Source organism: Lindgomyces ingoldianus, assembly GCF_010093535.1.
Source record: "Lindgomyces ingoldianus strain ATCC 200398 unplaced genomic scaffold BDR25scaffold_9, whole genome shotgun sequence".
Classification (NCBI taxonomy): domain Eukaryota; kingdom Fungi; phylum Ascomycota; class Dothideomycetes; order Pleosporales; family Lindgomycetaceae; genus Lindgomyces; species Lindgomyces ingoldianus.
In genome coordinates this window covers 166,181-190,804 of record NW_022985170.1, presented here as the reverse complement: position 1 = coordinate 190,804, position 24,624 = coordinate 166,181, and the positions used below count along the sequence as shown (strand labels likewise).

Sequence of the window (24,624 nt, the reverse complement as noted above, 5' to 3'; positions counted from 1 at the left end):
AAGTATATGTGCAGGAGGCGCTTTCAGTTGCTAACATCGTCCACGGGATGAATTAAAGGCACCACACACCAAACCTTGGCAGGGAGAGACCAGTCTTAGATCTTTCCATCAACTAAATTCATACAACAGTCATCAAAGAAGGGTATCTCCAAACGCGTACAAGGAAAGGAAAAATAAATAAACCCAAGCCGAGCCCGCCATTCCAATCCTATTCATCACATCATCAACCCATCAACCCTTGCAATCTCCTTCTCCGAAAGCACATCCATCGTCGGAACATTCAAATCCCACTCCTCATCCCTGCTGGCCTCCCTCCCCATAACAATTTTTGCCTTTTGCGCCGTCTTCTCGCTCAGATCCCTCACATGCTCCAAGAAGATATGATTCATAAGCGTTTCCACATTGCCATAAATACCCGTAACATTCCCCTCCACTGAGCATATTACACAACCATAATTACAATCCTCAGACATCTTCCCCGAACTATCACCATTCTTCTTCTTGACGTGGGACTTCGCGAGGAAAATCCATTTATACCGGATTCCGACCGCGGAAGTGTGGATGTTGGGGTCGACGACGACTTCTTTCTTCTTTTTGCCGGCGTATGTTTTCCCACTGAAGGTGCACTGCTTGCACTGCCAGATTTGGATCGTGTTGTACTGGCCAATTGGGCGGGTATGAAGGCCGATGCCTTTTTTGAGTTCTTCCCGCACCGCCCACGCGCCTTTGCAGAAGCCCCAATAGTTGTTATCTTTGCAAGGGCGACCATCCATCATACGTTCTTGCGTGGGGAGTGGTCCGGCGATGGTGTTGGAGCGGAAGGATGGGGCGGAGGAGTAGGATCCGGCGGAGTTTGTGTGCTTGAGGACGGGAGTAGGAGGTCCTGGCGCGGATGCTGGTGCGGGTGTGGGTACGGGAGGTATGGGTTGAGGGCTTACGAGGGATGCAGAGGATGATGCGAGGGCGGAGATTCCGAAGGGCCTGGAGGTATTATTGCCGCCGCTGCTAGAGCTGTCTTGTACTGGAACTAGGTGGACTCGCGTTCGACCCGCTTTCAGCGCACCGCCGTCTTCCATGATCGGAGTGCGAGGTCGTTGTGGTGTGGAAAAGGGTGGGATCGGAGATGCGGAGGGGCTGTTGAGGGCAGAGAAGTCTGGTGCGATGGATGGGGTGCGGGATTCATTAGATGATTTCGAATCGTGGCTGTAGAGTGATGGGGGAACAGTGTCTGAGTACACAGAACTCGAAGTCGACCATCTCGAATCCTTTGAGGAATGGCGTTGGGGGAGCGGAATCGGCGCTGGGGTGAAGTACTGGCTATATGCATTTTGCGGATCAAAGATGTTGTGATTGAAGGCAGGATACTCTGGGCCCTCATGTGATTCTTCTGGTGTGGGAGGGAGGTTCCTGAGCATTTGTAGTGCGTCCCGATTTAGCCCTATTGTATCACGCTTGTAGTTCTCTCCACCTTGGAGAATCGCGAGCGTGTCACGCTTTGATCCGTTGTTGCCTCCATTAAGAATAGCCAAGGTGTCTCTCTTGTTGTCGTCCAGACGCAGGCCTTGGTACGAGCTGATAATCTCATCAATATCCTTCATGATCGACCCCCGATTATCACTTCCTTGAATTAGGTAGTTGAGTGCAGGGCTGAAGTTGATACTCCCTGTAGAGGAAGTCGGTCGGTGTTGGCCCGAGGCAGTGGAGGAAGTGCTGTTCTGTCTCCTCATTTGAAAATACTTCGCGAGGCCGGTCTTTGACTCTTTTAAATCTCCAGGACCTGGGATGGTCACAGCTTCAGGTATGTAGTCGTCAGGAACAGTATTGAAACTTGCTGCAGTCCGGAAACCTTGCACAGACTCCAACGAGCTGATGGAATGTCTCTGCCCCTCAGGCGTCGCAGGCGGCGGTGCTTCTAATGTCCGTAGCACAGGTCTCGTTATAAGAATCCTCTGTTTCAACTCGTCCAGGGTCACAATCGTCTCTTGGCGGTTCAAGATAGAAGCTTCGTGGAGGATCTTAAGGTTCAGAACAGCATTTTCGTATTTAACAGCGAGTTGCAGACTCTTTATAATCTCGGCCTGCATGACAACGGCAATATGAAGTAAGCGGTCGCGTGCGACGGCTGGAACAATTTCTTGTCAGTTTTCCTTACTCTCTACTAGTTTACGGACTTCGGACGATGAGATGAGAGCGAACGGACCATCGCCTATTCTTACTATCTCCCCTAATTCTTTAATGTCTGCGACATAGCGTTGACCGACTGTTGTTTCGCCGGTCTGCAGAGAATCTTGGAGTTGCTTTTCTTCAAACTCTTGTTGGCTTTTACTGCGACGTCGACGCTTCTTCTTGATATGGGCAACTAGTTCTGCGCCGCCGTGGAAGGCTGAAACTACAGCTGCGACAGCACCAACAACCTGCATATGATGGAAAATGTGTTAGCCCATATTCAGAAACAAGTCGTTGCGACAGTATGATGTGCCTTGCTAGTGAAGAGGTCTTACAGCAAAAGGCTACATGCAGAAGTCAATTCGATGAACAAGGATGGTGGGTTCCGGAAAGGATCCGACGTACCTCGAGCCCGGACATGATGCCTGTTGGGTAGACAGAAACCTAGCTCAAAAATGTAGGATAAACTTGGTACTAGGCGTAGAGTCTAGCGGCACCACAGTGGTCCCTCAGCATCTACCTGAAAGACAGGTTCGGAGTGAAGGGAGAAGACAGCACGAACAAGGCAGGAGAGAAGGAAGGGAGAAGGACAACTGATTGGAAAGCAGGTGAGCAATATCGGAGCGCAAGTACTCAGCCTCACTGTTCAACTGCCCAGGTGCTTCTGTAACACCGCACACCGGGCATAACATTGCGGTTAGCCTTGAGGTCTGCCAGCCAGCAGGCGACAGTATCCGTTCTCGACTGTGCTGCAGTTGGGAGAGCTATCGCCCCCCATTTTCCAATCACAGCGAGTGTGGCTTGATGCTAGGAGGGCTGTGTGCATGTTGGGGGCAGCTGTCACTTCGAACTCGAGGACCGCAGTCGCTTGGCAGCTGTGCTCTTTATCGATCTTGTGCATCTTCATCTGCAAGCGTCATACGAAGACACTGATTTCAGCTAAGGAGGGCGTAAGTCCCTGGTTCTACGCAATTAATATTGAGCTTTGAGATTGTGTTTCGGATATTGAAGGTAGGATATCCTGTTGCATGTGATGGGTTGGGACCATCAGGCACGGTCCCGCCTTGAAGCCTCAGGCATCCACATTCGCTAGAGGCGGGTTGGCGGAATATCAACCTTACCGTGAAGCCTCCACAAGCCACCCGCACGAAAAGAGAGTTTCCTCGTCATGTATCTGAATGATAGTGTGACGGTTTGCCCTGACCTGGCTCAAGCTTCTCCTAAGTTACAAACGTCAACTGAGCTTAAATGTGCATCTCTAAACGGTCAACGAACGCCAAGTACATAACAGAAATTCCAAAACAACGGCACTTGAAGACGCCATTGACAATTAAAAATTGATATTCAGAAAGAATGTGGTATCTCCTATTCTCTGTCCGCCCTGCGGATTCCATCGTCAAAATCGCGAATCCGAGTATCCTATCCGAACCCAAAACCCCTCGCGTCTGGCATCGTTCGCCTTGCAACCTGGGACTCCAAACGTATCAGGAAAATGCGCGCCACGCGACCAAGGATAGTTCACGTTCATCCAAAACCCTCGACCAACCATCCAAACCGAACCTAACCTCTAAACTTCATAAGAATGGACCCTTCAATTTCCTGCATGAACGCCAAACGCATTTGGTGAATGTGGGTATAAACGAACAACCTCGTGGATGTGCAAACTACGCATCCACCAACTGGACCCTCTGACTTTTGCGGTTTTTCAATTCGACCAGGGTCGGTGTAAGGGGTTTCCTGTCCACCAGACGCTCTGAGCTCGTCGTACTAGATGGCGATAGGGAGGAGCTGTCCGTTGCCGCTTTCACAAGTACTGGTTTCAGCAACTCCGCTCGCTGGAATCCCGCCGTACGTGACACCGAAACTTGCCTCGCCAACCCGATGGTAGCTTGAGAGCTATTTTGCGGAGCAGTGTCAGTCAACCTGGGGCTGACCTCGATGATTTGTGTTTTTAATTTGTTATCTGCACGTAATGATTCTGGAGGTGCAGAAGACGGGGCATCCTGAGACGCAGGATTCTTCCGTATGGAAGGCTTCGAGATGATTTCCCACTCAGGCTCCTCCACCTGTGGCTTCCATGGGCCCACGACTGGGGCGCGGCCAACCACAAACGTCACTTCCTCCGTGTCGGAATCGAAGCTGTGCCGACTTGACGGAGTGGGAGTCAGTAGCTGCGTCTTCATCCCTGTATCGCCACTTTCAGGCTTTTGCTCGTGAAACGCTCCTTTTCCGCCATCATCAGATGACCTTGGAGTAGCGGGGAAATTTTGCCGATGAGGGGAACTCGCAGGTGCCGTCCTGGATCGCTGCAAGGGTCTAGGCCTGTGAACGGAAACTGCTCGCGGGGATGGTGTTTTACCAGTGTGGCCTCCCGCGGGCTGAGGGAATAATGATAAAGAGACAGTAGGAGATTTGGGGAAAGACGGTGAGGTCGCCCTTCGCTGAGGTTTCAGTAATCCATTTCGGGACCCATCTTCATCTTTCTGTCAGGCTTATTAGGCAAAAGTTGCAGAAGAGACATATTTGTAATAACACACCTTCATAGATAGCTCGTTCAACGGTTTCAGCTTCTCTGAGTTCCCTTGGCGTCGCACCAGAAGATTGGAAGAGCGACTTGGTTGAAGAAGGCTGCCGAACATGACGCTGTACCTTTCCATCTCAATTCTAGGAATATCGATATCCAAAAGAGGTTTGTCACCATTCGCCCGAGCCGAGGGATAATGCGAGACATGTTGGGAACTACCAGATACCACCACATGGGGTACAGTTGGCGAATTGTTCCAGTCATCCTTTGGCGGAGGCTTGGGGCTTGAAGCGGATCTTAGAAGTGGAACTTTCGGCTTGCCCAGTGGATTCTCTGCAAGAGTCCTTGCACGTGGTCTATCTGGGAACGAAGGTACTTGGCCCTTAAGGACCGAACGCGACTGCCGGATATCTGGCCTGAAAACCGCTGGAGATGCTGATCGAGATTCGTCTTGCACTAGTGCGTGTGCGTCTAAAGGCTCCTCATCATGGTGACTGTCGGCACGTTCAGGCGATGGTTGTAGCTTGTAGAATGGCTGCTGCTGCTGCTGTGAAGCCTGGCTCTTCTTCCCAAAAAATGATTTCCATCGGCTGATCTTTGGTTTCGATACCTCTTGCTTGCTTTCTACGGGTTCCGCGAAAGTGTTGTGAGAAGATATGTGTGTGATTGTTCCTGGAGTATTGGTAAAGAGATAGGTATCCTGCGGGTTGCTGTTCCAGTGTGATGCCATAGTCGGACTTCCCAGAGCGATGCCAATGACTCCTTCGCGATCTTCATGAACCTCTGCGGTATAGAGAACTGTGGTGGATTTGGTTGGAGAAGGAAAGGGAAAATTGTAGGTTTGATCCTCGGAACCAAGGGTGACGGGGGTGACTTTTTTGTGGAACAACTTGCCGCGGTCTCCTGGCCCACCTGACGTCCTCGGTCGTTGGGATAAGTCGGGGGTTGCAGACCGACTATTTGCTCTTGTAACAGGTGTTGCGGCCTTTAATCTATCGACCTCGATTTGAATACTGGCGTCTGGTGGCGTAGAGCGGCCATTGTCCTGTTGGTGGGATTCTTTTTGAAAACCTCTGAGCATCCGCAACGACTTCGATCTTCCTAGCATCCTGGCCATGGCGGTTTCAATGGAGCGCTAGTAGCGGTCAGATGGTATCAGGTTATAAATAATGTACTCGATGAAGGAGCGACAAGAAAGGCAAGGTGTGGGTACTAAGGAGTGGACAGCTCTCCGGAGAGCCAACAAGTTGGAAAGTAGTGTAAGGTTGGGAGAAAAAGAGAGTGGTTGAAGAGGTAGGGAAATGTTCCGTAGCAACGGCCCGCCGGCAAACGACGACAGAAGAAAGAGAATTCGCCATCAGCGGAAACTAAGCCCCCTACAGCGTCAATGGCTGTCAGGGACAGATTGGCACGAGATTGGAGTGCGCCGAGAGGGTGGGGTGAGGGGAGGATGCAGAACGACATGGGCGAGAAGGGAAGGCGCACGCAGATTGGCGGAACAGCCAGGCTTGCAACAGGCAGATCCATGATAGCTGATGCGGGAACTGATGTCTCGAAGCGTTCTGACATCGTGAGGTGCAACAAACAGGCCTGGGATAAGCGGCTGTTCCTGCAGCGGCGTGCTGCTGGGCTGAGGGCACGGAGCCCGGTTTCAAAATCTGCCCCATCCCGCAATCTCGCTTTCTGATGCCAAGCGCCCACACTACTAGCAACACTAATAGCGAGACAGGACTGGCTGCGTCTGCTGAAATGAATTGAGCCGTCGTGGCCTCGCACAAACATAAGGACCTGATGCCCACAGCATGATTTGCCCGCGCTACAGATTGTCATGCGGGCCCAGAAAACGAGACACTTGGCCAACAGCGCGCGTGAATGGCGTCGTGTCGTCTGAGGCCCACAGTTCGATCGGAGATGAAGGAAGAAACGCAGGACGCCAGTAAGACGCCGCACTGAGCAAATATCCAAAATTACCACCACAATTTTATTATCCGCCGTGCTGAGTGCCTCGGAGCTTTCCTCAGCCTTTCGACAGCATGGACCGGTGAGATCCAGAAGACATCGAGAATCTTCGCACAAAGCAGGCGGCTAATCTTGTCTCCGCATACTTACATTCTTGGACATGGGCACCCTCATGCGGCTGATGTCTTGTCCTCCGGCAGGGTTCCGACTGTTTCTTGACGTTCTCTCTTTGCTTCAAGTTTTCGAGCCATCGAACCATCGCATGCTACCGATCAGCTGTGCCTCAGTCTGAGGACAGCGATTTCCCGGGCCTCCAGCCCTTGTATCTCGCTGCCTCCTCCTTAACGGTGTGAGGGACATGCTTGTCCAAGGCTCGTTCAAAGTGACACATTCGGATTTCAGGCTGACTTTCTGGACTCTTCTCGTAATCAGAAATGGCCATTTCCACTGCAATGGAACAGAGGCCCTTGATGTCAGCACCGCTGCTTCCCTCCGTTCTCGAAGCGAGGATGTTTAGATCCACATCCCCCGCAAGCGGCCTCTTCCTGGTGTGGATCTGGAAAATCTGTCTTCGAGCCTCTTGGTTTGGGAGCCCGATATGGATATGAGCGTCGAACCGGCCTGTGCGGATAAGTGCCGAATCAAGGATGTCGGGTCGGTTCGTTGCTCCGATGATGAGGACTTCTTTCAAGGCCTCAATGCCGTCCATCTCATTTAGCAATGTCGTAACCACATTCAGGCCGCTGTCTTGGGACTTCTCGCGCGATTTTCCAATTGAGTCAATTTCATCGAAGAAGATGATGCATGGTTTGGCGGCGCGCGCTCGACGAAAAACGTCTCGTATTGCGCGCTCAGATTCTCCGACATACATTTTAATAAGCTCCGATCCCTTGACCGCCAGGAAATTTTGATTAGACTCGGTTGCGACTGCTTGAGCAATTAAGGTCTTTGCACAACCAGGGGGTCCGTACAACAGAACGCCTTTGCGTGATTGCGGTCCACCGAACTTGGTATCTAGATCAGGGTACTAAACGCAGTCAATATGGAATGGTGATATAGCATCCGAAGAGTATTTACCTTGAACGGCCGAACTGTGATAGCTTGGAGCAGTTCACGAACATGGTCCAACCCAGCTATGTCGGTCCATCTGACCTTAGGCACTTCTAGAACGCTGTCTTTGAGAACCGTCGGCTGTACTTGATCTATCACGGCTTCGAAATCAACTTGCATAATGAAGTCCTGGCCCCTAAGGATCTCTGCCAATGACGACCTTTTCTCAACTTCCAGGGATTGGAGAATTGTCTGTACACGGTGGTTACGTGCCAGACCACAAAGCTTATGAACATCGCGACCGACATATCCATGCATTCGCTCTGCCAAGGAGGTAAAGTTGATGCTTGGGACGATCCGATTCGGCCCTATAATCTGCCGTAGTATGTCTTCTCTCTGTTTCACACTAGGAGGAAAGATCTCTAGTTCAAGCTTGAAAGCTGACGTTGTTCGCAGACTAGCATCAATGTCGTACACGCTTCGAGCAGCTGCCGCAACAACAACCCTTGTCCCTTCTAATTTCTTTAACTCGGTGCTCAGGACTTTCACTAGAGACTCTGCCTTCCCAAGAAACTTATCCACGTCATCCATGAGAATAAGGCTAGGCTCGAGAGTACGAGCCTTGTCAAAGACTTTAGAAAGTTCTTTTACCTGGGCCTTAGGGTTTGAGGCTAGCCAGTCCACGTCTAACCTGAAGACATCTCGCCAAGCACATTCGGACAATCTCTCCAACAGCAGAGACTTGCCAGTGCCTTCAGCGCCGTGAATGAGTATTGCTGTAGGCCCGAACAGATGGTAGTCCGTCAGTGCCGTGGCTGAGACACTCAGGATCGCAAGATACTTGTTGATTGTTCCAATATGGGCGGATAGACCTCCGATGCCACTGTTATTAATCTCAAGAACAGTGTCTGAAAGCGTCGGCGAATCCCGACTTGAAGGAGCATTCATGATAGTGACGTGGCTCTTGATAGGATCAAAATAATAGGGGACATTGGGATCCAGTGGTGGCTCAATACTTTCAACAGTTGCACGTAATTTCGGACTCTTCTGACGGAGCTTGGGGCCTTTTTGTTGCACGTCGAGCATGCCCCCAGGGGTAATTATTTCGAGATCCGCTAAACACCATCGTTAGAAAAGAGTACCTTTCCAGAGGTGTGCTCAGGCTTACCCCACCTAAAGCGTATCGGACCCAGTAAAGGAGTTCTTCGGTGGAGTCACCGCTGCCAAGGGATTGTGCAGAGTCCGTCAGGCAGACTTCGACGGACGCGAGGGGCCTCCATTGCTCGTGATGGACCTTTTCAATGAAGGCGCGTTCCTGTAACTCAATTGCACCATACTTTTCTCTTAATAGATCCGTGACTTTTGCGATGGATTTATTCCCTGGATTAGTCTGCTGTGCAAGCCAAGCAATACCAAATCCTGATTTTCCGCCTGAAGTACTCAAACGAATGAGATCTCCGGTAGCAATTCCGAGGCTCTGCAAGTCTTTGGCCGAAAGATGGACCCTGAAAGCGTCTTTGAGTGCAGAATCCGGGCTGCGGCGGTCAAGCGGCCGCAAGACGAAAGGCGTAAGAGCAGCCATGCTTTGGACTCAGTTTGTCACCGACATTGCATGGCTGGGGTTGAGATATGCCGAGGAGTTAAGGAGTATGTGCTTTGCGCAAGAAAGGGTTGACCAAAGTGATCAGAACGGCAGGCGGTGGAGGGGGGCAGAATACGCGACTCTGGAGTTTTTCGGCCCCGTCCGACTTTCCTCGACTTGGAGAGCTTCTATCTCCTGAAATGCGACCGACGAGAATCAATTGATGCCACCGCCGCGCCTTGCACGATCTCTGCGGCTATGTCATTCCCCATGGAGCTCTCTCCAGATCCGTTGGGCATCCGATGGCCCCCGCGACAAGTCCTCTCCTCCCCAAGATGGCAATCCACAAAAAGCCAGTGCAAACACGAAATCCTTCTGGTGGACCTCATTATTCGGTAAGATTCCAAGGCCAATTCAGAATGCCTCGCCTTCCCCCTCGCCAACAAGCGCCAACGAAGCGTCTCCCCAGCCAAACAGCGGCTCGGCACTTCTAAAGCAACCGCAGCCCACGCGCATACAGAATGCACCGAAGACTCCCTCGCCCGCGGGCATTGAGGAAGGGACATCCCAGCCTACTCGCCCTCCAGCATTGCGAATCGTTAAATTCGCTACTTTCAAAGGCACAGCCACGGGTGCAAGAACAGAAATGCAGCATCTGAAGCATGAAGTTCTGCAATTGCGGAAGGAATTGGCCGTTAAGTTGCCCCCCTCACCATCGACAAATCAGCTGGCCCCTTCGCTGTCCCCAAAACTGAGACATGACAACGAGGCTCGGAGGAGGGGAAGGGAGCAAATTGTCCGGACTGTGATCGCGAACAACATCGCCTCTGGTCAAAATAAGCCGTCATTGAAACCAGAATATCACCATAAAGCTCAGAATCCTGCGGGGGAAATCGTGCCAAGCGCTTTCCAGTCCTCAGAGCAGATAGAGGAAGCTGCTGTTGGGCGCAAGGAAAGACAATCGCGAGCAGAAAGCACACCCCGGCAGGAGGGTGCATCGCCAAGCACACAATCCTCGAACTCAGCAGAAACGTCATCGAAGCCTAAACAGCATAGAATAGAGACCCCGACCGGTCAGGTTAGAACTTCAGGCCGTCAAAAAAGACTATGTGTCGAGGGGGGAAAGGAAGCCCAGATGGTGGAGGACAAGACTGCATTCCAGGCTTCGAAATCTCAAGGACATGTGCTCGTTGGTGATTTCCATTCACATTCTGACGATGAAAAAATCGGCAAGGAGACGAAAAGTGACACCGAGCCTGAGAGGCCGAGACGGAGAAAGACGCGTCGGGATCGGGTTCAAATGATGAAACGAGTGAACAAGCAATTGAAGAAAATAGGTGATGAGATTGCTTTCATTCGCTCAGATATTAATGTAATTGCTGGATCGAGTCTGGAGGGAAGCAGGGGAGATTCGAAAGTGGCTTCGAAGGAAAGCAGTGATATGCGGATGCACCCTCAATATCTGCCCACTCAACCAAGGCCTGTAGCACAAGCAGGACATGTCATCAAAGGCGAAACATCCACCACCTATGAGAGCTCGCGGGCAAGCAACTCGAATATTCAGACGGAGGACTCACACAAAGCCCCATTCTCAGTCAATGCGCCACGCAAACAATTGAGTGGAACACCAGAGTCCACTCTGTCAACCGAAAAGCCGCATGACGAGCAATCCCTACTCGAAGAACTCTTCCCCGAAGCTAGCACGCCCATTCAGCCACACTACCTAGCTGTTCCACAAAAGACCTATCCCAAACTTGACCTTCCTGATGATGAAGGGTCTATAGTCCGCAAAGAGTACTTCACGCCCCGAGAATCACAACGCGAGCGCATGATAAAACGTTTCCAAAGCCGCGCAGAGTTCACCACGGTATTACGATTAAACCACTGCAGCACCGGGCTCACCGAGTCCGACTTCCGCCGTTTAATACCCAAAGGAAAGCACATCCAGAGCTGGGTGAGAGACGGGGAATTCCACAAGATAATACCAGGGCGAGATCCTCTAACACTCGAACGCCTGCCGTTCTATTTCCTCCTCTTTAAGAGCCCCGAATCCGCTCTAGCCTACCAAAATAACGCCGCACGCCTCCACAAGCTCGCCGGCCTCCACCAATCCACTTCCATATTCTCCGCAATCCCTCCGCCGCAAGGCTTCCTCGAAGATGGCGAAGACATTAGCGCGGCACTCTCCTCGTACCTTCTTGCCCCAGCAACCCTAAAACTAAGTTTAAACATGGTCATGCAACCCTACCGTCCCTTTCTCCGGGAACTAATCGAACAAGAAGGCTACAAACCCATCGTCCCCAACACCGACGAAAACGGCCAGGAGATCTCGAAAGTGCTATTCTGGATGTCCGGCTACGAACCCACAGTCCGCGACCTCTTCCACATCTTCAGCCGCGAGGCCTACGACCGTGGCATCCGCTGGCCTTTCTACAACGGCGAAGCGGGAATCCATCATCTACGCAATGTCGTTCACGTCAAAAAAAGCCCTTCCCAACTCCCACCTCTAGCTTCAATTAATAATGCCGTAGGGGTTGTGGATGCGCCAGCGTCCGACAACGTAATGATGGATGCCATGATACGCGGTGCAGAGGAAAGGAGTCATAATCAAATGGCCACAGGGAGGTTGTATAATCGTTGGGTGATTGAGTTTACGGATCAGGATGCGGCGAAGAGGTTTGCGAGGATTTGGGATAGGAGGGTTTTGCCGCATCCGAAGTATACGAGCTGGAAGGATGTGGAGGAGGTGAGGATGTGTGGGACGGAGTTTCTTTGGTAGGGGAATGCAATGAGGTAGATGGATGGACGTATAGTAGGTGCGTAGTGTGTATATGGTGTGTATATTATTTACTTTGCCAACTTACGTATTTACCTATTCGATTGTGCATGACAAAGCTGAATCATCTGCGGTTGTAGAGTTTGAAGTTTCATCGATGTGCTTGTTTATCAACTACTATGAAAAGCAAAGTCGGGAGTGTCATAGCTAATGTACAGTGGTACCACCATCCCTCCCGTAATGCCTCGCTTGTATTCAGGGGATTAGTCCTGTTCATCCGTCTCGACTCATTCGTTTCCATTAGAACTAGAGACAAGTATATCATATGAGCCGCCGAAAATTACCTGCTGCCTTCACAAGCCCTTCATCTCTGAGATCACACTCCACTCATTACCTTATCTCACTACCGTATCTCACTTCACCACTTAAACCATATGCTCACCATACCTACTCCCGTTAACCGGCCTCCTCTCAATCGAATGCCTTCCCCCGTTACCAACAATGCCTCCATTTGTACCATGTCCATTCCTCGCACCGTGGACACCCGCCGCTTGACCCATCGTGCCTCGCGGACCATCAGCGGCATCAAAGGGTGCGCCAGCCCACGCACTGCCGTCGTGTGTGCCCCAGCCGGCTTTACGGGTGAAGGTCGCGTCATGAAAGCCGTCGAGGGTGGAGGGACCAGCGCCGTAGATAAAAGGGGTGTGGCGAAGGAGGGGGATGTGATTGACTGTTAAACCGTTTAATTAGCTTTTTAACTTGGCTTGATATGTCGGTGCGTAAAAGGGGGAGAGGAAATTCGGGAGGAAGACTTACACCTAAAGTCCCAAACACTCGCATACACCATCCTATACGCACTAAAAGCCATCAAGGTTCCAATAACCGCACCCGCTAGAATATCATACCAATTATGAAACTCGTCAATAGTGAGTGCACCTCCAATCAAACAAGCTCCCAAAATTGGTGCATAGATGGCGATGAGTTTCCACATAGCAGGATGGTAGTTTGCGAAGACTTTGAGCTTAGCGTTGAGGTAGAGGTAAAGGAAGACGAAACCGGCGAAGGCGGCAGTAGTGTGGCCTGAGGGCATGGATTCTAGGGAGTCGTTTATTTTCTTGCGGTCGCCCGTGCAGATGGAGCGGTCGTACATTATTTGTCGGAAGCCGTTGCCATGTTGGAGACCGGTGGTGGGAATGTCAGGTTGGCAGACGGTTAGGAAGTGGGGACGGAGGCCTAGAGTTCAGTGTTAGTACCTAGGAGATAGGAGAAGTTAGGACGGAGGGGCCATATGTACCTCCAATAAGCCATTTAATGAAGACTTGAAAGACGGCAGCCGTAATCAAGGCGTAGAGCAACCCAATGGTAGCATTATTGACATCCCAGAAGCTACGAACTCGAATCTGGCAGATCAAGAAAACCGCAATTGGAATGAGAGATGCCATGAGAGCAGCGGCCCAGATTGGGACGATCTCGTTTCGAAGCGGGTATGCGAATTCGGGGTAGATGATCTCGCCGTCCTGGAAACTCACTGCGCTCAGTCAGCATCTGTTCCCCAGAAGCCTAAGCCTTTTACATAAGGATACATACCCGGGAAACTCCTGCTCGGCGCCGGATCTGCCATGTAGACACCCAGCCCAATGGCGCCCATCACAGCCATAGTCACAATGTCCAACGCCGTCGCCTTGACCCACTGTCCGAAGGTTGGTCGAGAGTTCCATGCCGGGGTTCCACTGGCAGCAGGAGCGGCATCATGACGACGCCGACTGAAGATGCCTGGCTTTTCGTGGGGTATTCCAGTTGCTGTAGCTGTGTTGGCGTCAACGGGTGTCGAGCGGCGATTGAAGAAACCCATTGTAGTGTTGGGGTTGTTGACGCAGGGAGCTAAGGTGTTGTTGTTTGAGGCAAGGCAAACAGCTCGAAGCGATGAATGGATGAAGGATTATCGACTGACGTAGTAGGTAGCGGTGAGAGAAGGGCCGTGGGAGACAACACAATAGGGTAGGTGCAGGAAACGAATCGTGACGTTGATAGAGCTATGCTAACAAAGCAAGCTCACCTTACCCTACAAACGCGAAGTGCTCAGAGAAATGAATTAAAAAGCAGTGAACCAAGATCAATAATTATATACTCGAGCAGTAGTAGCACTATCGCGATCCCCGTCACACACCCGCAAACAACTACATCATTCACCACGAGACGTCCACTCACCCGTCGAACCATAAACAGGCTGGAACCCCTGTCAACCAATCCCGAGCAACGAGAATACAGCATGATTCAATAGTTCGTTTTAAGAGAATTAGATGAAGATTATTGCTACTTTGGGTGGCTGAGACGTGGTGCACTGAAAGTGGGCAGAAAGCTTGGACGGGTTGGATGGAGAGCTTAGAGCTTGTCCGTGACGATGGAGCTTACTACGAATGAATATCTACAAGGAGGAGGAATCCAACAACTTTCGTGGAGATATTTCAACAATAGATCCTCTTCTATTAGCTTATCAACAGAGGCAATTCTTACATTGAGTCTTCCTAGATTGGAAGTGTTCAAACCTCATCTCACGTATGACGTCACGTCCACCCGTCCGTGCGCGCAGTTGCTTCTCGTACAACCCAGATGCCGGTTCTCATATCATCGTAATTGCAAATTCCCATCCTCGATGACATCGTCCTCTTGGGCTACAAAATATCAATGATGAGGCAGGGAAATTAGAACCGCCACTATGTACTATAAATACGTTCGCTTTCTTCTGTAGACGAAATCCGAATTCTTGGATTTTGTGTAGTGCTCAAAGATTTTACCATTTCAAGGCTTTCATGAAAAGCCGTTCATATGAAGAAGCTCTCACGCTTCGAAATCGATATAGATGCCATATAATCCTTCCTTCTCTATGATCAAATACAGGACTTTACATACATTTTATAATCCGGTTCTCAACTTAGGATAGACTTCAGCATATTTTTCACCTTACACCAAACTAGGATCTTACGAACTCTAAATTTTGCTCAAAGATTCTTAATACAGAGAGCCCTCAATACCTCTACTCATGGTTCTGGGATTCGAAACAACAACCTTTATTCTCGCTTCTTCTTCTCTGAGCACAACACCTCCTACTTTCTCAATTCCAGCTTTGAAATAAAGCGTAAGCTAAAGAGGCAGCTGTACCTGCATTGTGTAGGGCTAGCCTAATGTGGCAATTTCCTTGCTCCACTGGAGCGGGTAATCCTAAGCCCTTTGGCGTGTTCTCGCTGCAACACATCCTTTGTGAGAGTTTATGTTGACCTAATTTGTTCAACTCAGACCTTAAGCTCAGCTTAGATACCCAGGCTGCAATCATAGCTCTTCCCTTTGCCCTTGAAGGTGTACCAGGAGAGGATTTTCGGTCCACTTCTAACTTTGCGTTCCAAAGCTCTTCAGCATCTTCTTCACCTTACTCAACCAATGCCAACACCAGCTCCACTGATAAACGCAGGACTCCAGTACTCATTCTCCCCAGCCTGGGTATCAACCCACACCAATGAATCTGCCATCAAATCGTCTACAACGGCAACTGCTCTCGCTCTCTCCCAGTTCAGATTCAGCTGTAGCATCGACACAGTCACATACCCCATGACTTGAATCGCTTCCAGCACGGTGCTCTGGTCCGTATTCAACTCCTTCGGCACACTACGTATAAGCATCCTATGCCCGATCTTCATAATCGAGAAACATGACCCGAGGGGCGAAAGGCTGTCAACCGCGCGAACGATGTCGTCTTCGGAGACGTTGAGCGAGGAGCCAATGGTATACGACTGTCCGCGCTGGATCCGTTTGCGGATCTCAGAGACAGATATTAGGCCTCCATTTTCGGAGCGTGTGGACCTGCAGTGCTCGACTATGAGAACGCCTAGGTTGAAGTAGAAGTCGTTGACCGAGGAGCCGAGCATTTGTGCCCAGATACTGCCGCCTTCCTTCCCGACTGCTGCGCTGTCCTTGGTTTCTCGGTGATGCGATGATGCGAGGAAGTCTACGCCAATGGCGGAACACATTCTGGCGAATTCAGCGCGGAATTCGGGATTAGCACGGATGTCTTTGCTGTGCGTGATTGCGAAGTTGTGGAGGAGCGATTGGAAGACGGAGAGTTGGGTGGCCAGGGATTGGGTTTGTTGGGTTCGGAGGGAGGCACCATGAGAGGCATACTGGGAGGAGGAGATCCGGGAGGTCGTGAGTGAGGAGAGGCCGGGGGTACGGCGGGTGCGGTCCATGGTGTTGGGAGCGGGGGCAGGATGGGAGGTGGGAGATGAAGTGGGCTCTATAAGGGGGTTCTTGGCAAGTGAAAGGACTGAAAATGTATGCGTTCGAGGATAGTTCAAGGAGGAGATCGCATGTTTGGGGAACCTCGAAGCTTGAAGCGCAAATCTGGCTGCAATGGTCTGTGAAGATCCATCTTCATCGCACATGCACATCATTCGGATGATAAGATAAGCTTAGCGAGCACGTGGTGTGCTTGGTGTCGGGAATGATTCCGTCACGGCGGCTTTTCCATTCACTTCCAATCCACAAAAGTCAATAGCCGGACCCAGAGGCGCGATGCTTGCCACAGTCGGCTTACTTGCTACTTAACATGTAGGTCAAAGCGGCGACGATTAAGAAGATTTCAAGTCTACATCTTTCCATCCCTGTTTCCTCAAGAAGAACATTTTCCTGATAAGCCTTCTTTCTTTAACCAAATATCTAGTTCATAACATTTGTTCCCCTTTCTAATCTATCGCTTTCAAGATTCTGCGAAACACGAGATTTGAGACGTTCTTCTACGTCTCTGAAATGAGTCCAGGCGCACAGTCAAATTGCGTCCTGCTGCTGGACTTGCCACCGTCCGCATTGGGGGGAATTGATCTGCTCTCTTTTACAACGGCTCCTCGGTTCCATGGCGTGAAGAATCTTCCTCCAGGACTGCACTTCGTCTTCGCGGCCAGTGATGCATCACTCGCTGTTCGCCATGGTGCTTGGTTCTATGTCTCTCCGTCAATAGGAGCACCGCAAGTGTTTATCAAGAAATGGGACCCGACAAAGGAGGAACTTGTTGCCGAGGCTTCGCAGACTGAAGTTATGCGCTGGAGAGCGAATCTTGGTGGTATATGGAAAGAAGGACTTACCCCATATCGACAGGCTGTTCAACCTACAGACTTAGGGAACGAGGAGGAGGCGTTTGAGGAATCTATGGATTGGAGTCTGCTGACTTCCCGGATCAGCCAGACATTGCTATCACGTATCACAGGCTTGAATCCCGACCACTGGAGCCTCACTTCTAGTTCATCCGCAGTGCAAGATTTGGAACATATTCCTGGTCTTGATATGGGCATCAACGGAATGCAACCAGACAAGGAGTTGCGCCTCCTACCAATCGATCTAAAGCGGACATGGAGAGAAGGCGCAACGGGAGAAGAGCTGACAAAGGCTGCTCAAGACCGGTCTTGGGCGCTGGGGGAACTCGTCGAAAAGCACTGTCAGGGGAATGGTATTCGGACGCGTGAGTGGGAAATCCTTGGTGAACTCCAGTTTACCTTCTTGATGGTTTTAACTCTTAACAACAACTCCTGTCTGGAACAGTGGAAGAGGATCCTCGGGCTGCTATTTACGTGTCGCCAAGCTGTCAAAGAGCGTACCCACCTCTTCCTCGAATTGCTTAACATTCTGCGACTACAGCTGAGCCACTGCGCAGATATGGAGGCTGGTATGTTTGACGTAAATGAGAATGGTGGGGGTTTCCTGAAACCAATGCTACGCAAGTTCAGGAGAAGTCTTGTGGAATCTGATGGGAAGTGGAAAGTGGATATTCTAGACGAACTCGACGACCTGCAAGAGTACCTCAAGGAAGAATTCGGATGGGAATTCGATGATAACTTTGTAAAACGTGGGATGCTTGACCTGGAAGACGGCGAACGGGTGGAGATGGATGTGGCCGGGGTTGATGAAGAGGAAGAGACGGGCGAATATGCTCCGACTGTTGTCGAATTAACACCTGGGCAGATGAAGGAACTGGAGCAAAACGATATCGGCTATGGAGCGGGTAATCATGTGCCGTCGGATGAAGAGGAGGACGCCGATCTCGAGGATATGGATACGCGATACTGACTAGGTCGTGCGTTACCGGTGAGTCAAATTCGAAATGGTGGCTCGTTCTCCTCTCGTTTACCGGTTCGGAGTTCCCTTATGTCCAGTCTTCGAGACACCAAAGGTGTCTGCACTCTGGCAATTGCTCACCAGTCTCAGATGCAGCACACCTGGGTTTTCAACGTTCCCAACAATCGCATCTGGGGTGTTCACGGGCAGACAAGGTTCATGTGAATGCCTGGGAGAGTCTGGTTCCGCGAAATCCAAGCGCCACCCAGCGCCATGTTTCAAAAATAGACAAGCGGGTAAGCTGCAGGGGAAAGGCGAATCACTTTGCTTGCTCGACAGACCCGACGACTCGCACCAGTATCACTTCAATGGGACTCTGCTGATCGTTCGGCGACCAGCACAGCCTTATGAACAACATCAGATTTGATTCTTTACTGTTCCCATGTGCACACGACATGATTTTTTGAGTCAATCCGTGATGGTTGATGGTCAATCTACCCGCATTGAATACGACGCGAACATGAGCTTGAGTCTCGACTCCCGTCTTGCGATACGAAGCAATGCATGATACGAAAAACGCCCCCAAAAAGAAGCACACGTCTGCGACTCTAGGCAGGAAAAGGAAACTGTCGACTTGGCTCGCCTGGGCCTGCACGCGCTACTGGTCCCAGATCCCAAGCGCGTCCTTGCCCGCGACATGGGAGTCGAGTCAAATTGAGCGCAGGCTGAGGCTGAAGCGCTTCTGGTGTTTGAACCGCCAGTCTGTGTGGATTCTGTGCATCATTGGGGTGGCGTTGATTGGATCTGGAGGCTCAGCTGAGCTCCCAGATGGTGCCAATGTGGGGGAAATTGGGTTAGGTGGGCCTCCGCGAGCCTATCCGCGCCGATGAATGAGGGCTGTGCACCACCTTCACCCCCTTGGCCACAGCCTCTGGCCAGAAGCCTCATCAATAAAACCCAACGCCTCTGCCCCATTCTGGTCGCTTTTCTAGACCAAGTGCGCACATTCACACCTTTCGCCTCTTTCAGCCCAGCTCGTCTCCTTGCTCACCCCCCTTTTTAGACGTTGATATTCTGTTCATATCACTCTCTTCACCCTTTTAAGACCCGTCTGAAACCGTCCCATCACAATGGAGAAGCAAGGTGGTAAGTAATATACCATTTCCTGAGGAGCGAACAGGTGTAGACGATGATCTCGGTGCGCTTTTGTGTGGGATAGCTACATTGCGCCTGACATTCTCAACCTCAGCCTGATGTCGACACCTGGCGACATTTCCTCATCCTCATGGCGCAACATTGAGAAGAACCCTCTCTAACATTCTTCATATAGTTCCCATGAACCAATACCCTGTCACGCCTGACGTTACCGGCCAGCAGCCCAGCGCACAACCTCCTGTTTATCAAGATCCCAATCAGCCACCGGCGCAGCCCCATATGCAGCAGAACCAGATGTACGCGCAGCCGCAGATGCAATATGCGCAATCGCCGCCTCCACAGCAGCCTCAGGGCGCATATATGCAGCCCCAACAGCCTGCACAATTCCCCCAGCAGCAACAACACGCCCCTGGAATGCCGCCGCAGCAACAGAGCGGAACCGTTTACCAGAATGCGACGCCCATCGCTTCGCTCAACCGATCGCCAGCCCCGGCTGATTGCCCAGCTTGTGGACAGCGTGCTATGACAAATGTTTCGTACGAGATTGGAAATACCACACAGTAAGTTGGAAATAACTCGATTTACCTGCCATTATTGTACGAAAGAATGAATAAGGGTACTAACGGGAAACCAGTGCCTGGGCCCTTGGTCTCTGCTGTCTCGTCTGCTTGGGATGCATCCCGTACGTCATGAACTCGCTCAAGGACGTCCAGCATAAGTGCGGCCGCTGCGGTGTCTTGCTCGCTACCTGGCATCGTAGCGGTACCACCGAAGTCCATATCCACTCTTAGATGCATATCGCATGCACACCGTGTGTGTATTCCATACAATGAAGGAGTGGTGGAGCAGAACAAGGGGTGGACGTGCGTGTGGCTGTGTGCATGGGGATTGGTCCGAGAATACGTGGGCGAGGGGCCAATATGAGATACCATAACAGGGCGTTGGAGTTGCCTGCTTTGCAGCGGCCTTTCTCTAGGTTCTGTCCAATTTTTTTTTTTTCAATCTATTTGTTTTAATGGAAACCGATGCTCCATCGATCAACCACATGTTACAATGAGAGTAATACTTTTGGGGGGTTTTCTAGCATGATTGGGCTGGGCTGAGCTCGAGAAAATACAAATTCACAATTAATTGATACTGCCTGTGTTTCCATTCCATGCACGTTCTGGACTGGTATGTGTTGGCAAAGGGGATTGGATTGGATTGGTAGGGAAGCCTTCCATATATGATACACTCGATACGATTGCTTATTTCGCAGCTCTTAGCGCCGGACCTCACCTTGTCTTAACCTTGTGTTTCATTCGAATCCTGACGCATGAGGACCCCTCTTAACAACTATTACTCCATCCTATAGTCTCAATACCTGCCTAGCACACTCGTTCTCTTCCCATATAACACATCCTATAAAATGGGTTGAAATTCAGCCGTGTAACTACTTGCAATGTTCTCCATCTAGAACGCCACACTGCAATATCCAACTACGTATTTCGTCCTTCATCCTCCACCCGAAATGGTACCATCTGGTACTTGACACTCTGATTTAGCAGTACGCTTTATCGACAATATATTCCTTTCCTCTAGATGTGAACGCGAGGGAGGTCTAGGCCATCACATAATTGTAGTCTATAGTTATTGAGCTTTTGCCTTCGCTCTTCTGAATATAGGATTCTGGAGAGCACCAGATTATTGTGTAAAAACAGGGATTCAAACACCCCCAAAGTAGCTAATATACTTTTATCACATTGATGCACTCTAGATAATGCTGAGCCTAATCAGCACTACAACACCTGCCATGACAGTTCAAGGAGAAACAAAGAGAAACCATTATCGCCCATCAAACTCTCCCAGCTCTCAAAGAATCCAGCTAATGATCATATCACAACACTCGTACCATCCCCACAAGCGGTCTACATCCAGGTCCAGTTTCTGTTTATGCTTATGCCTGGATAGCCCTCCCTAACGCACCACCCGTAAACTGCTGATTCCGCCCACCTCTAGGCCCACCTCCCCGCCCACCTCCCCGCCCACCGCCACGTCCGCCACCACGCCCACCCCTTCCACCCTGCCTCTCAAACGCATTCGCCGTACCCTGCGTCCTATGCTCAAGTGTCTTCTCATTCGCCTCAATCAAGCCCGAAGCCTTGTCACTAAGACTAAGCGCCAAGCTCTGTAATCTGGACAACTCAACCCCCTTCCTGAAGATGATAGCCAAGTTGACCTGATCCAATGCCGCGGCCAGCTCTTCATGCGAGATCATCTTCGAGACGATGGCTGAGACTTTGCGTTCGGAGAGCTCAAACATGGATGCCAGGGTTGAGATAGCGAGGGTGTCGTAGAAGGGTGCGTATGTGAACAGGTATGTTCGAAGGCCTTCTTCTTGGATCTGGGAGGATAGCATGTCTTTGATTTTTGCTGACTCGGCCATCAGTTCCCAGATCTTGATCGAGTTGATGAACTCGGCTGATTTCTTCCACTCGCCTGCAGATAGCGCCTTGGAAGCTTGCATGACGTGGTCGCGGGTGTTCTCTGGTGGACCGGTGAAAATCTGTCGCTCGTGGTATTCTAAGAGACGGCGATATGTCTTGCTGATGACGCGTTTTCGGATGTCGGGAGAAGAGCCGATTTGGGCAAGGAGAGGGATCTCGAGGAGCATAGAACAGGTGAGGTACACACATTCTAGTAACTCGAGGTTGATGTGCATGTGGAATGGAAGTTGCCGTTGCCGCTCGAGACGCTCTTGTTCCGGGGATATTTGTGAGAAACGCTGCATCTGAAGACCCTGGGCGAGAAGTTCCTTCTGCCTGTTGCTACCACAGATCTCCTGGAGTGAGGTCTGGGCCTCGTACACAAGGCCTGAGCGGAACGCACACAATCCGATCTGGACTAAAGCACGGTTGAAGAGGATCTGGGTATTGACGTCGAAATTGCTGATCGTCTCCTGAAGATGGGACATGAGCATCATATCGCGAGCTTTGTAGTACTGGTCGTGCAATGCTAGGAAGTATACCTGGCATAGCATCGACCTCGCTCGGATAATGCCTTCGCTGTACTTAAAAAGATATGTGCAGAGCGTCTGGACCAGGGAAGCCGTGTCGTTAGCAATCGCGCGAGGTGTGATCTCGGAGTCGAGGCCAGCCGGGATGGCTTTCCAGGTGTTGGACTCGAGGATTGTGACAACTTGTGAAGGCTATTGGTGTCAGTATCATATGGCAATACAACGTATTTATATTTACATACCTTGAAGTATACATGTTCCAATCGCCGCATAACCACTCGGTTCAGGCCTTCTTGCGATTGGTCGAGTTTGGGGTTCTTCTTTAGGTCTTCAACATACACGAGGGAGCGGACTAGGACGGTGTATAGAGCACCCTCGTCCGTCAAACGTTCAACATACTCAGCCGTGTGGGGGTCGATGTGCTGAAGAGACCGAGTGAGCTCGTCGTCAAGTCGCTCGACGAAGGAAACAACACTGCCGGGGACACGGAAGATTTCCCCGGGAGTGATAGTTGGCAGTTTATCGTCATCCTCCCATTCTTCGGCGGTCTCGATAACGACAATGTCCTTGGTGCCCTCGAGGATCTGGAGAAGTTTGGAGAAATCCTGTTCAGCCCTGCAATTACGGTTAGTACCATCCAGGAAGCGAAGGCCTATTCTACTCACAACTTCCACTGCTCTTGGGACATCTGATTACCGGTGCCGGAAGTTAAGTCGAATCTAGTGGAGATGAGCGTTAACAAAATCCTAATCCTCTGGTAATCATTGACCGCTACATCGGATAGCTTCTCCAAAGTCCTAATGTGCTCAAGCCTGTCTGTGTTCTTCCTTCCTCTCTGGTCCACAATAGATCTGAGATGTTTGAGGATGCCTTCTGGGGTGTACTGCACAGCTCTGCCGCCAGCCCCAACCATGGTAAATCCCTCATCGTCGGCCGCTGTGATAAGCTCACCAGGATCGGCGAGCGTCCGCTTAGGCTTCTTCGTAGTAGGTGTGGTCTCCTCGAGGATCTCCTCGCGCATGAAGCCTTCTTTATCCTCCCTGTAAGCATCAATATCCTTGGAGTAGTCCTTGTTGTTCTTCCTGACGCGTTGGCGCACAGCGTTGAGACCGCGAGTATTGATAGCGTTCATCTTCTTCGGCGTAACCTTCTGCTTCTCGATGGTCTCGAGCATGACCGTCTCAAGATCGGCGATGGCCTTGATATAGAGCTTCGGCACCTTGCCATCATTTTGCTTGATCAGGTTGACAATCTGGCGGTTCAACTTGTCGAATTCTTCAACTTGTTAGCATTCTGCGCTTTCCCCTAGCACCCCTTGCAAACTCGACAACAATATCAGCTTACCCGTAGAAATAACTGCCCAGTCATTAATCTTCTCCGCGTTCTCGATCAATCGAATCGTCCCCTCTAGTTCATCATAGCGTTTGTCCTTCGCACTCTTTAATTGCTTAACCCGGTCCTCGTCCTCGCTCTCCGACTCTTCGCTTGCATCTCTCAGGAAACGATTCGCACCGGTTTCTTCGTCGGACGAGTCCTCATCCGATCCCTCCTCTCCGGACTCTTCTTCGGAGCTTGACTCCTCAGATGCTTCCTCTCCGTCACTGTACAGCTCCTCCTCGCTCGACTCGTCGCTAGAGCTGTCGCTGGCGGCAAAGAACCGTGAAGTCATCATGCGTATATTAGAGTTTCCTGGTTTGGCGGGTGTTTCGGAGGTGAGGGAGTTGACGGAGGGCGCTGTAAGGGAAGTTCCTGGAGGTCCGCGAATTTGATGGGAATGTGGGCTGCCAAAATTGAGTCAGTGTTGATGGTCTGTGCTTCGCTTCACGTGCGGGGCACTTCACCGCCTTGGCAAAGTCTGCATATACAGGAGGATGCACTGTTGAGTCACAATTTATGTACATGCAAGACTGGAGAGAAAGCTTAGAACAAATATTTCAGTGGAGAATCCGAGACGGTGATTCGAAGCACTCTGAGCCTCCCAAATCTTTTCTCTCATCCCTCGCCATCCATTTCTCGCACATGGGAATAGATATAGGTAACGTCGAGTGATCGCCGCGGTACAGCTATATTCTTAATAATGCTAGCAAAGTACAATCCCCCTCATCGAAAAGCCGAGACGATTGCTACACCTCCCATCAAAGACACATATACTCCTCGGCATCCCCCAAAGGGGCCACACCATCGGTCTGATGGACCGAATCTGACCCCTCGACGCTAAGCAAGCTGACTCGGTCCCACAAGTCTGCCGGGACTCTAGTTTTGGCTGTGTCTGTCGTTTGCGCCCGGGCTGTGCCAAAATATATTGAACCCCGGCGCCTCTA

General features: G+C 50.9%; 9 protein-coding genes across 9 annotated transcripts; 3 read left to right on the top strand and 6 right to left on the bottom strand.

The window, feature by feature from the left end:
* Nucleotides 1-21: 21 nt before the first annotated feature.
* Nucleotides 22-2,692, bottom strand: BDR25DRAFT_302100 (uncharacterized protein). Its single transcript, XM_033689722.1, has 3 exons — nt 2,572-2,692; nt 2,201-2,414; nt 22-2,122 (listed from the first exon to the last, which is right to left on the bottom strand). The coding sequence occupies exons 1-3, from the start codon at nt 2,584-2,586 to the stop codon at nt 216-218; spliced, it is 2,136 nt and encodes a 711-aa protein (XP_033549924.1). The 5' UTR covers nt 2,587-2,692; the 3' UTR covers nt 22-215.
* Nucleotides 2,693-3,695: 1,003 nt separating this feature from the next.
* Nucleotides 3,696-5,942, bottom strand: BDR25DRAFT_128348 (uncharacterized protein). Its single transcript, XM_033683795.1, has 2 exons — nt 4,704-5,942; nt 3,696-4,649 (listed from the first exon to the last, which is right to left on the bottom strand). Exons 1-2 carry the CDS (start codon nt 5,805-5,807, stop codon nt 3,831-3,833), a joined length of 1,923 nt encoding a protein of 640 aa, XP_033549923.1. The 5' UTR covers nt 5,808-5,942; the 3' UTR covers nt 3,696-3,830.
* A 722-nt stretch (nt 5,943-6,664) lies between these two features.
* Nucleotides 6,665-9,345, bottom strand: BDR25DRAFT_282320 (AAA-domain-containing protein). Its single transcript, XM_033687960.1, has 3 exons — nt 8,873-9,345; nt 7,727-8,814; nt 6,665-7,676 (listed from the first exon to the last, which is right to left on the bottom strand). The coding sequence occupies exons 1-3, from the start codon at nt 9,279-9,281 to the stop codon at nt 6,933-6,935; spliced, it is 2,241 nt and encodes a 746-aa protein (XP_033549922.1). The 5' UTR covers nt 9,282-9,345; the 3' UTR covers nt 6,665-6,932.
* Nucleotides 9,346-9,476: 131 nt separating this feature from the next.
* Nucleotides 9,477-12,088, top strand: BDR25DRAFT_302097 (uncharacterized protein). The gene has a single exon (XM_033689721.1). It carries the CDS (start codon nt 9,505-9,507, stop codon nt 12,058-12,060), a length of 2,556 nt encoding a protein of 851 aa, XP_033549921.1. The 5' UTR covers nt 9,477-9,504; the 3' UTR covers nt 12,061-12,088.
* A 192-nt stretch (nt 12,089-12,280) lies between these two features.
* On the bottom strand, nt 12,281-14,120 carry BDR25DRAFT_257230 (PAP2-domain-containing protein). Its single transcript, XM_033686466.1, has 4 exons — nt 13,645-14,120; nt 13,352-13,585; nt 12,874-13,290; nt 12,281-12,787 (listed from the first exon to the last, which is right to left on the bottom strand). Exons 1-4 carry the CDS (start codon nt 13,907-13,909, stop codon nt 12,483-12,485), a joined length of 1,221 nt encoding a protein of 406 aa, XP_033549920.1. The 5' UTR covers nt 13,910-14,120; the 3' UTR covers nt 12,281-12,482.
* Nucleotides 14,121-15,215: 1,095 nt separating this feature from the next.
* Nucleotides 15,216-16,454, bottom strand: BDR25DRAFT_128335 (vacuolar-sorting protein SNF8). The gene has a single exon (XM_033683794.1). It carries the CDS (start codon nt 16,293-16,295, stop codon nt 15,486-15,488), a length of 810 nt encoding a protein of 269 aa, XP_033549919.1. The 5' UTR covers nt 16,296-16,454; the 3' UTR covers nt 15,216-15,485.
* Nucleotides 16,455-16,590: 136 nt separating this feature from the next.
* On the top strand, nt 16,591-18,506 carry BDR25DRAFT_128327 (uncharacterized protein). The gene has a single exon (XM_033683793.1). It carries the CDS (start codon nt 16,855-16,857, stop codon nt 18,163-18,165), a length of 1,311 nt encoding a protein of 436 aa, XP_033549918.1. The 5' UTR covers nt 16,591-16,854; the 3' UTR covers nt 18,166-18,506.
* Nucleotides 18,507-19,076: 570 nt separating this feature from the next.
* Nucleotides 19,077-20,433, top strand: BDR25DRAFT_302093 (uncharacterized protein). The gene is made up of 3 exons (XM_033689720.1): nt 19,077-19,299; nt 19,484-19,868; nt 19,943-20,433. Exons 1-3 carry the CDS (start codon nt 19,284-19,286, stop codon nt 20,097-20,099), a joined length of 558 nt encoding a protein of 185 aa, XP_033549917.1. The 5' UTR covers nt 19,077-19,283; the 3' UTR covers nt 20,100-20,433.
* A 611-nt stretch (nt 20,434-21,044) lies between these two features.
* Nucleotides 21,045-24,055, bottom strand: BDR25DRAFT_282305 (eukaryotic translation initiation factor 3 subunit C). Its single transcript, XM_033687959.1, has 4 exons — nt 23,648-24,055; nt 22,969-23,578; nt 22,546-22,918; nt 21,045-22,495 (listed from the first exon to the last, which is right to left on the bottom strand). The coding sequence occupies exons 1-4, from the start codon at nt 23,973-23,975 to the stop codon at nt 21,245-21,247; spliced, it is 2,562 nt and encodes an 853-aa protein (XP_033549916.1). The 5' UTR covers nt 23,976-24,055; the 3' UTR covers nt 21,045-21,244.
* Nucleotides 24,056-24,624: the final 569 nt, after the last annotated feature.

Bases quoted from the DNA above. Each gene is read 5' to 3' on its own strand.
- BDR25DRAFT_128335 (XM_033683794.1), bottom strand. From the start codon at position 16,295: ATGGACCGCACCCGCCGTACCCCCGGCCTCTCCTCACTCACGACCTCC.
- BDR25DRAFT_302093 (XM_033689720.1), top strand. The intron at 19,869-19,942 runs GTAAGTTGGAAA...ACGGGAAACCAG, and splicing joins GAGATTGGAAATACCACACA to TGCCTGGGCCCTTGGTCTCT.
- BDR25DRAFT_128348 (XM_033683795.1), bottom strand. From the start codon at position 5,807: ATGGCCAGGATGCTAGGAAGATCGAAGTCGTTGCGGATGCTCAGAGGT. The intron at 4,650-4,703 runs GTGTGTTATTAC...TAAGCCTGACAG, and splicing joins TGAACGAGCTATCTATGAAG to AAAGATGAAGATGGGTCCCG.
- BDR25DRAFT_302097 (XM_033689721.1), top strand. From the start codon at position 9,505: ATGCCACCGCCGCGCCTTGCACGATCTCTGCGGCTATGTCATTCCCCA.
- BDR25DRAFT_302100 (XM_033689722.1), bottom strand. The intron at 2,123-2,200 runs GTCCGTTCGCTC...AAATTGTTCCAG, and splicing joins GATAGTAAGAATAGGCGATG to CCGTCGCACGCGACCGCTTA.
- BDR25DRAFT_128327 (XM_033683793.1), top strand. From the start codon at position 16,855: ATGAGTCCAGGCGCACAGTCAAATTGCGTCCTGCTGCTGGACTTGCCA.
- BDR25DRAFT_282320 (XM_033687960.1), bottom strand. From the start codon at position 9,281: ATGGCTGCTCTTACGCCTTTCGTCTTGCGGCCGCTTGACCGCCGCAGC. The intron at 8,815-8,872 runs GTGGGGTAAGCC...GATGGTGTTTAG, and splicing joins CTGGGTCCGATACGCTTTAG to CGGATCTCGAAATAATTACC. The intron at 7,677-7,726 runs GTAAATACTCTT...GACTGCGTTTAG, and splicing joins TCACAGTTCGGCCGTTCAAG to TACCCTGATCTAGATACCAA.
- BDR25DRAFT_282305 (XM_033687959.1), bottom strand. From the start codon at position 23,975: ATGATGACTTCACGGTTCTTTGCCGCCAGCGACAGCTCTAGCGACGAG. The intron at 23,579-23,647 runs GTAAGCTGATAT...AACAAGTTGAAG, and splicing joins CTGGGCAGTTATTTCTACGG to AATTCGACAAGTTGAACCGC. The intron at 22,496-22,545 runs GTATGTAAATAT...TGACACCAATAG, and splicing joins TGGAACATGTATACTTCAAG to CCTTCACAAGTTGTCACAAT.
- BDR25DRAFT_257230 (XM_033686466.1), bottom strand. From the start codon at position 13,909: ATGGGTTTCTTCAATCGCCGCTCGACACCCGTTGACGCCAACACAGCT. The intron at 13,291-13,351 runs GTACATATGGCC...ACTGAACTCTAG, and splicing joins CATTAAATGGCTTATTGGAG to GCCTCCGTCCCCACTTCCTA. The intron at 12,788-12,873 runs GTAAGTCTTCCT...ACGGTTTAACAG, and splicing joins GAGTGTTTGGGACTTTAGGT to TCAATCACATCCCCCTCCTT.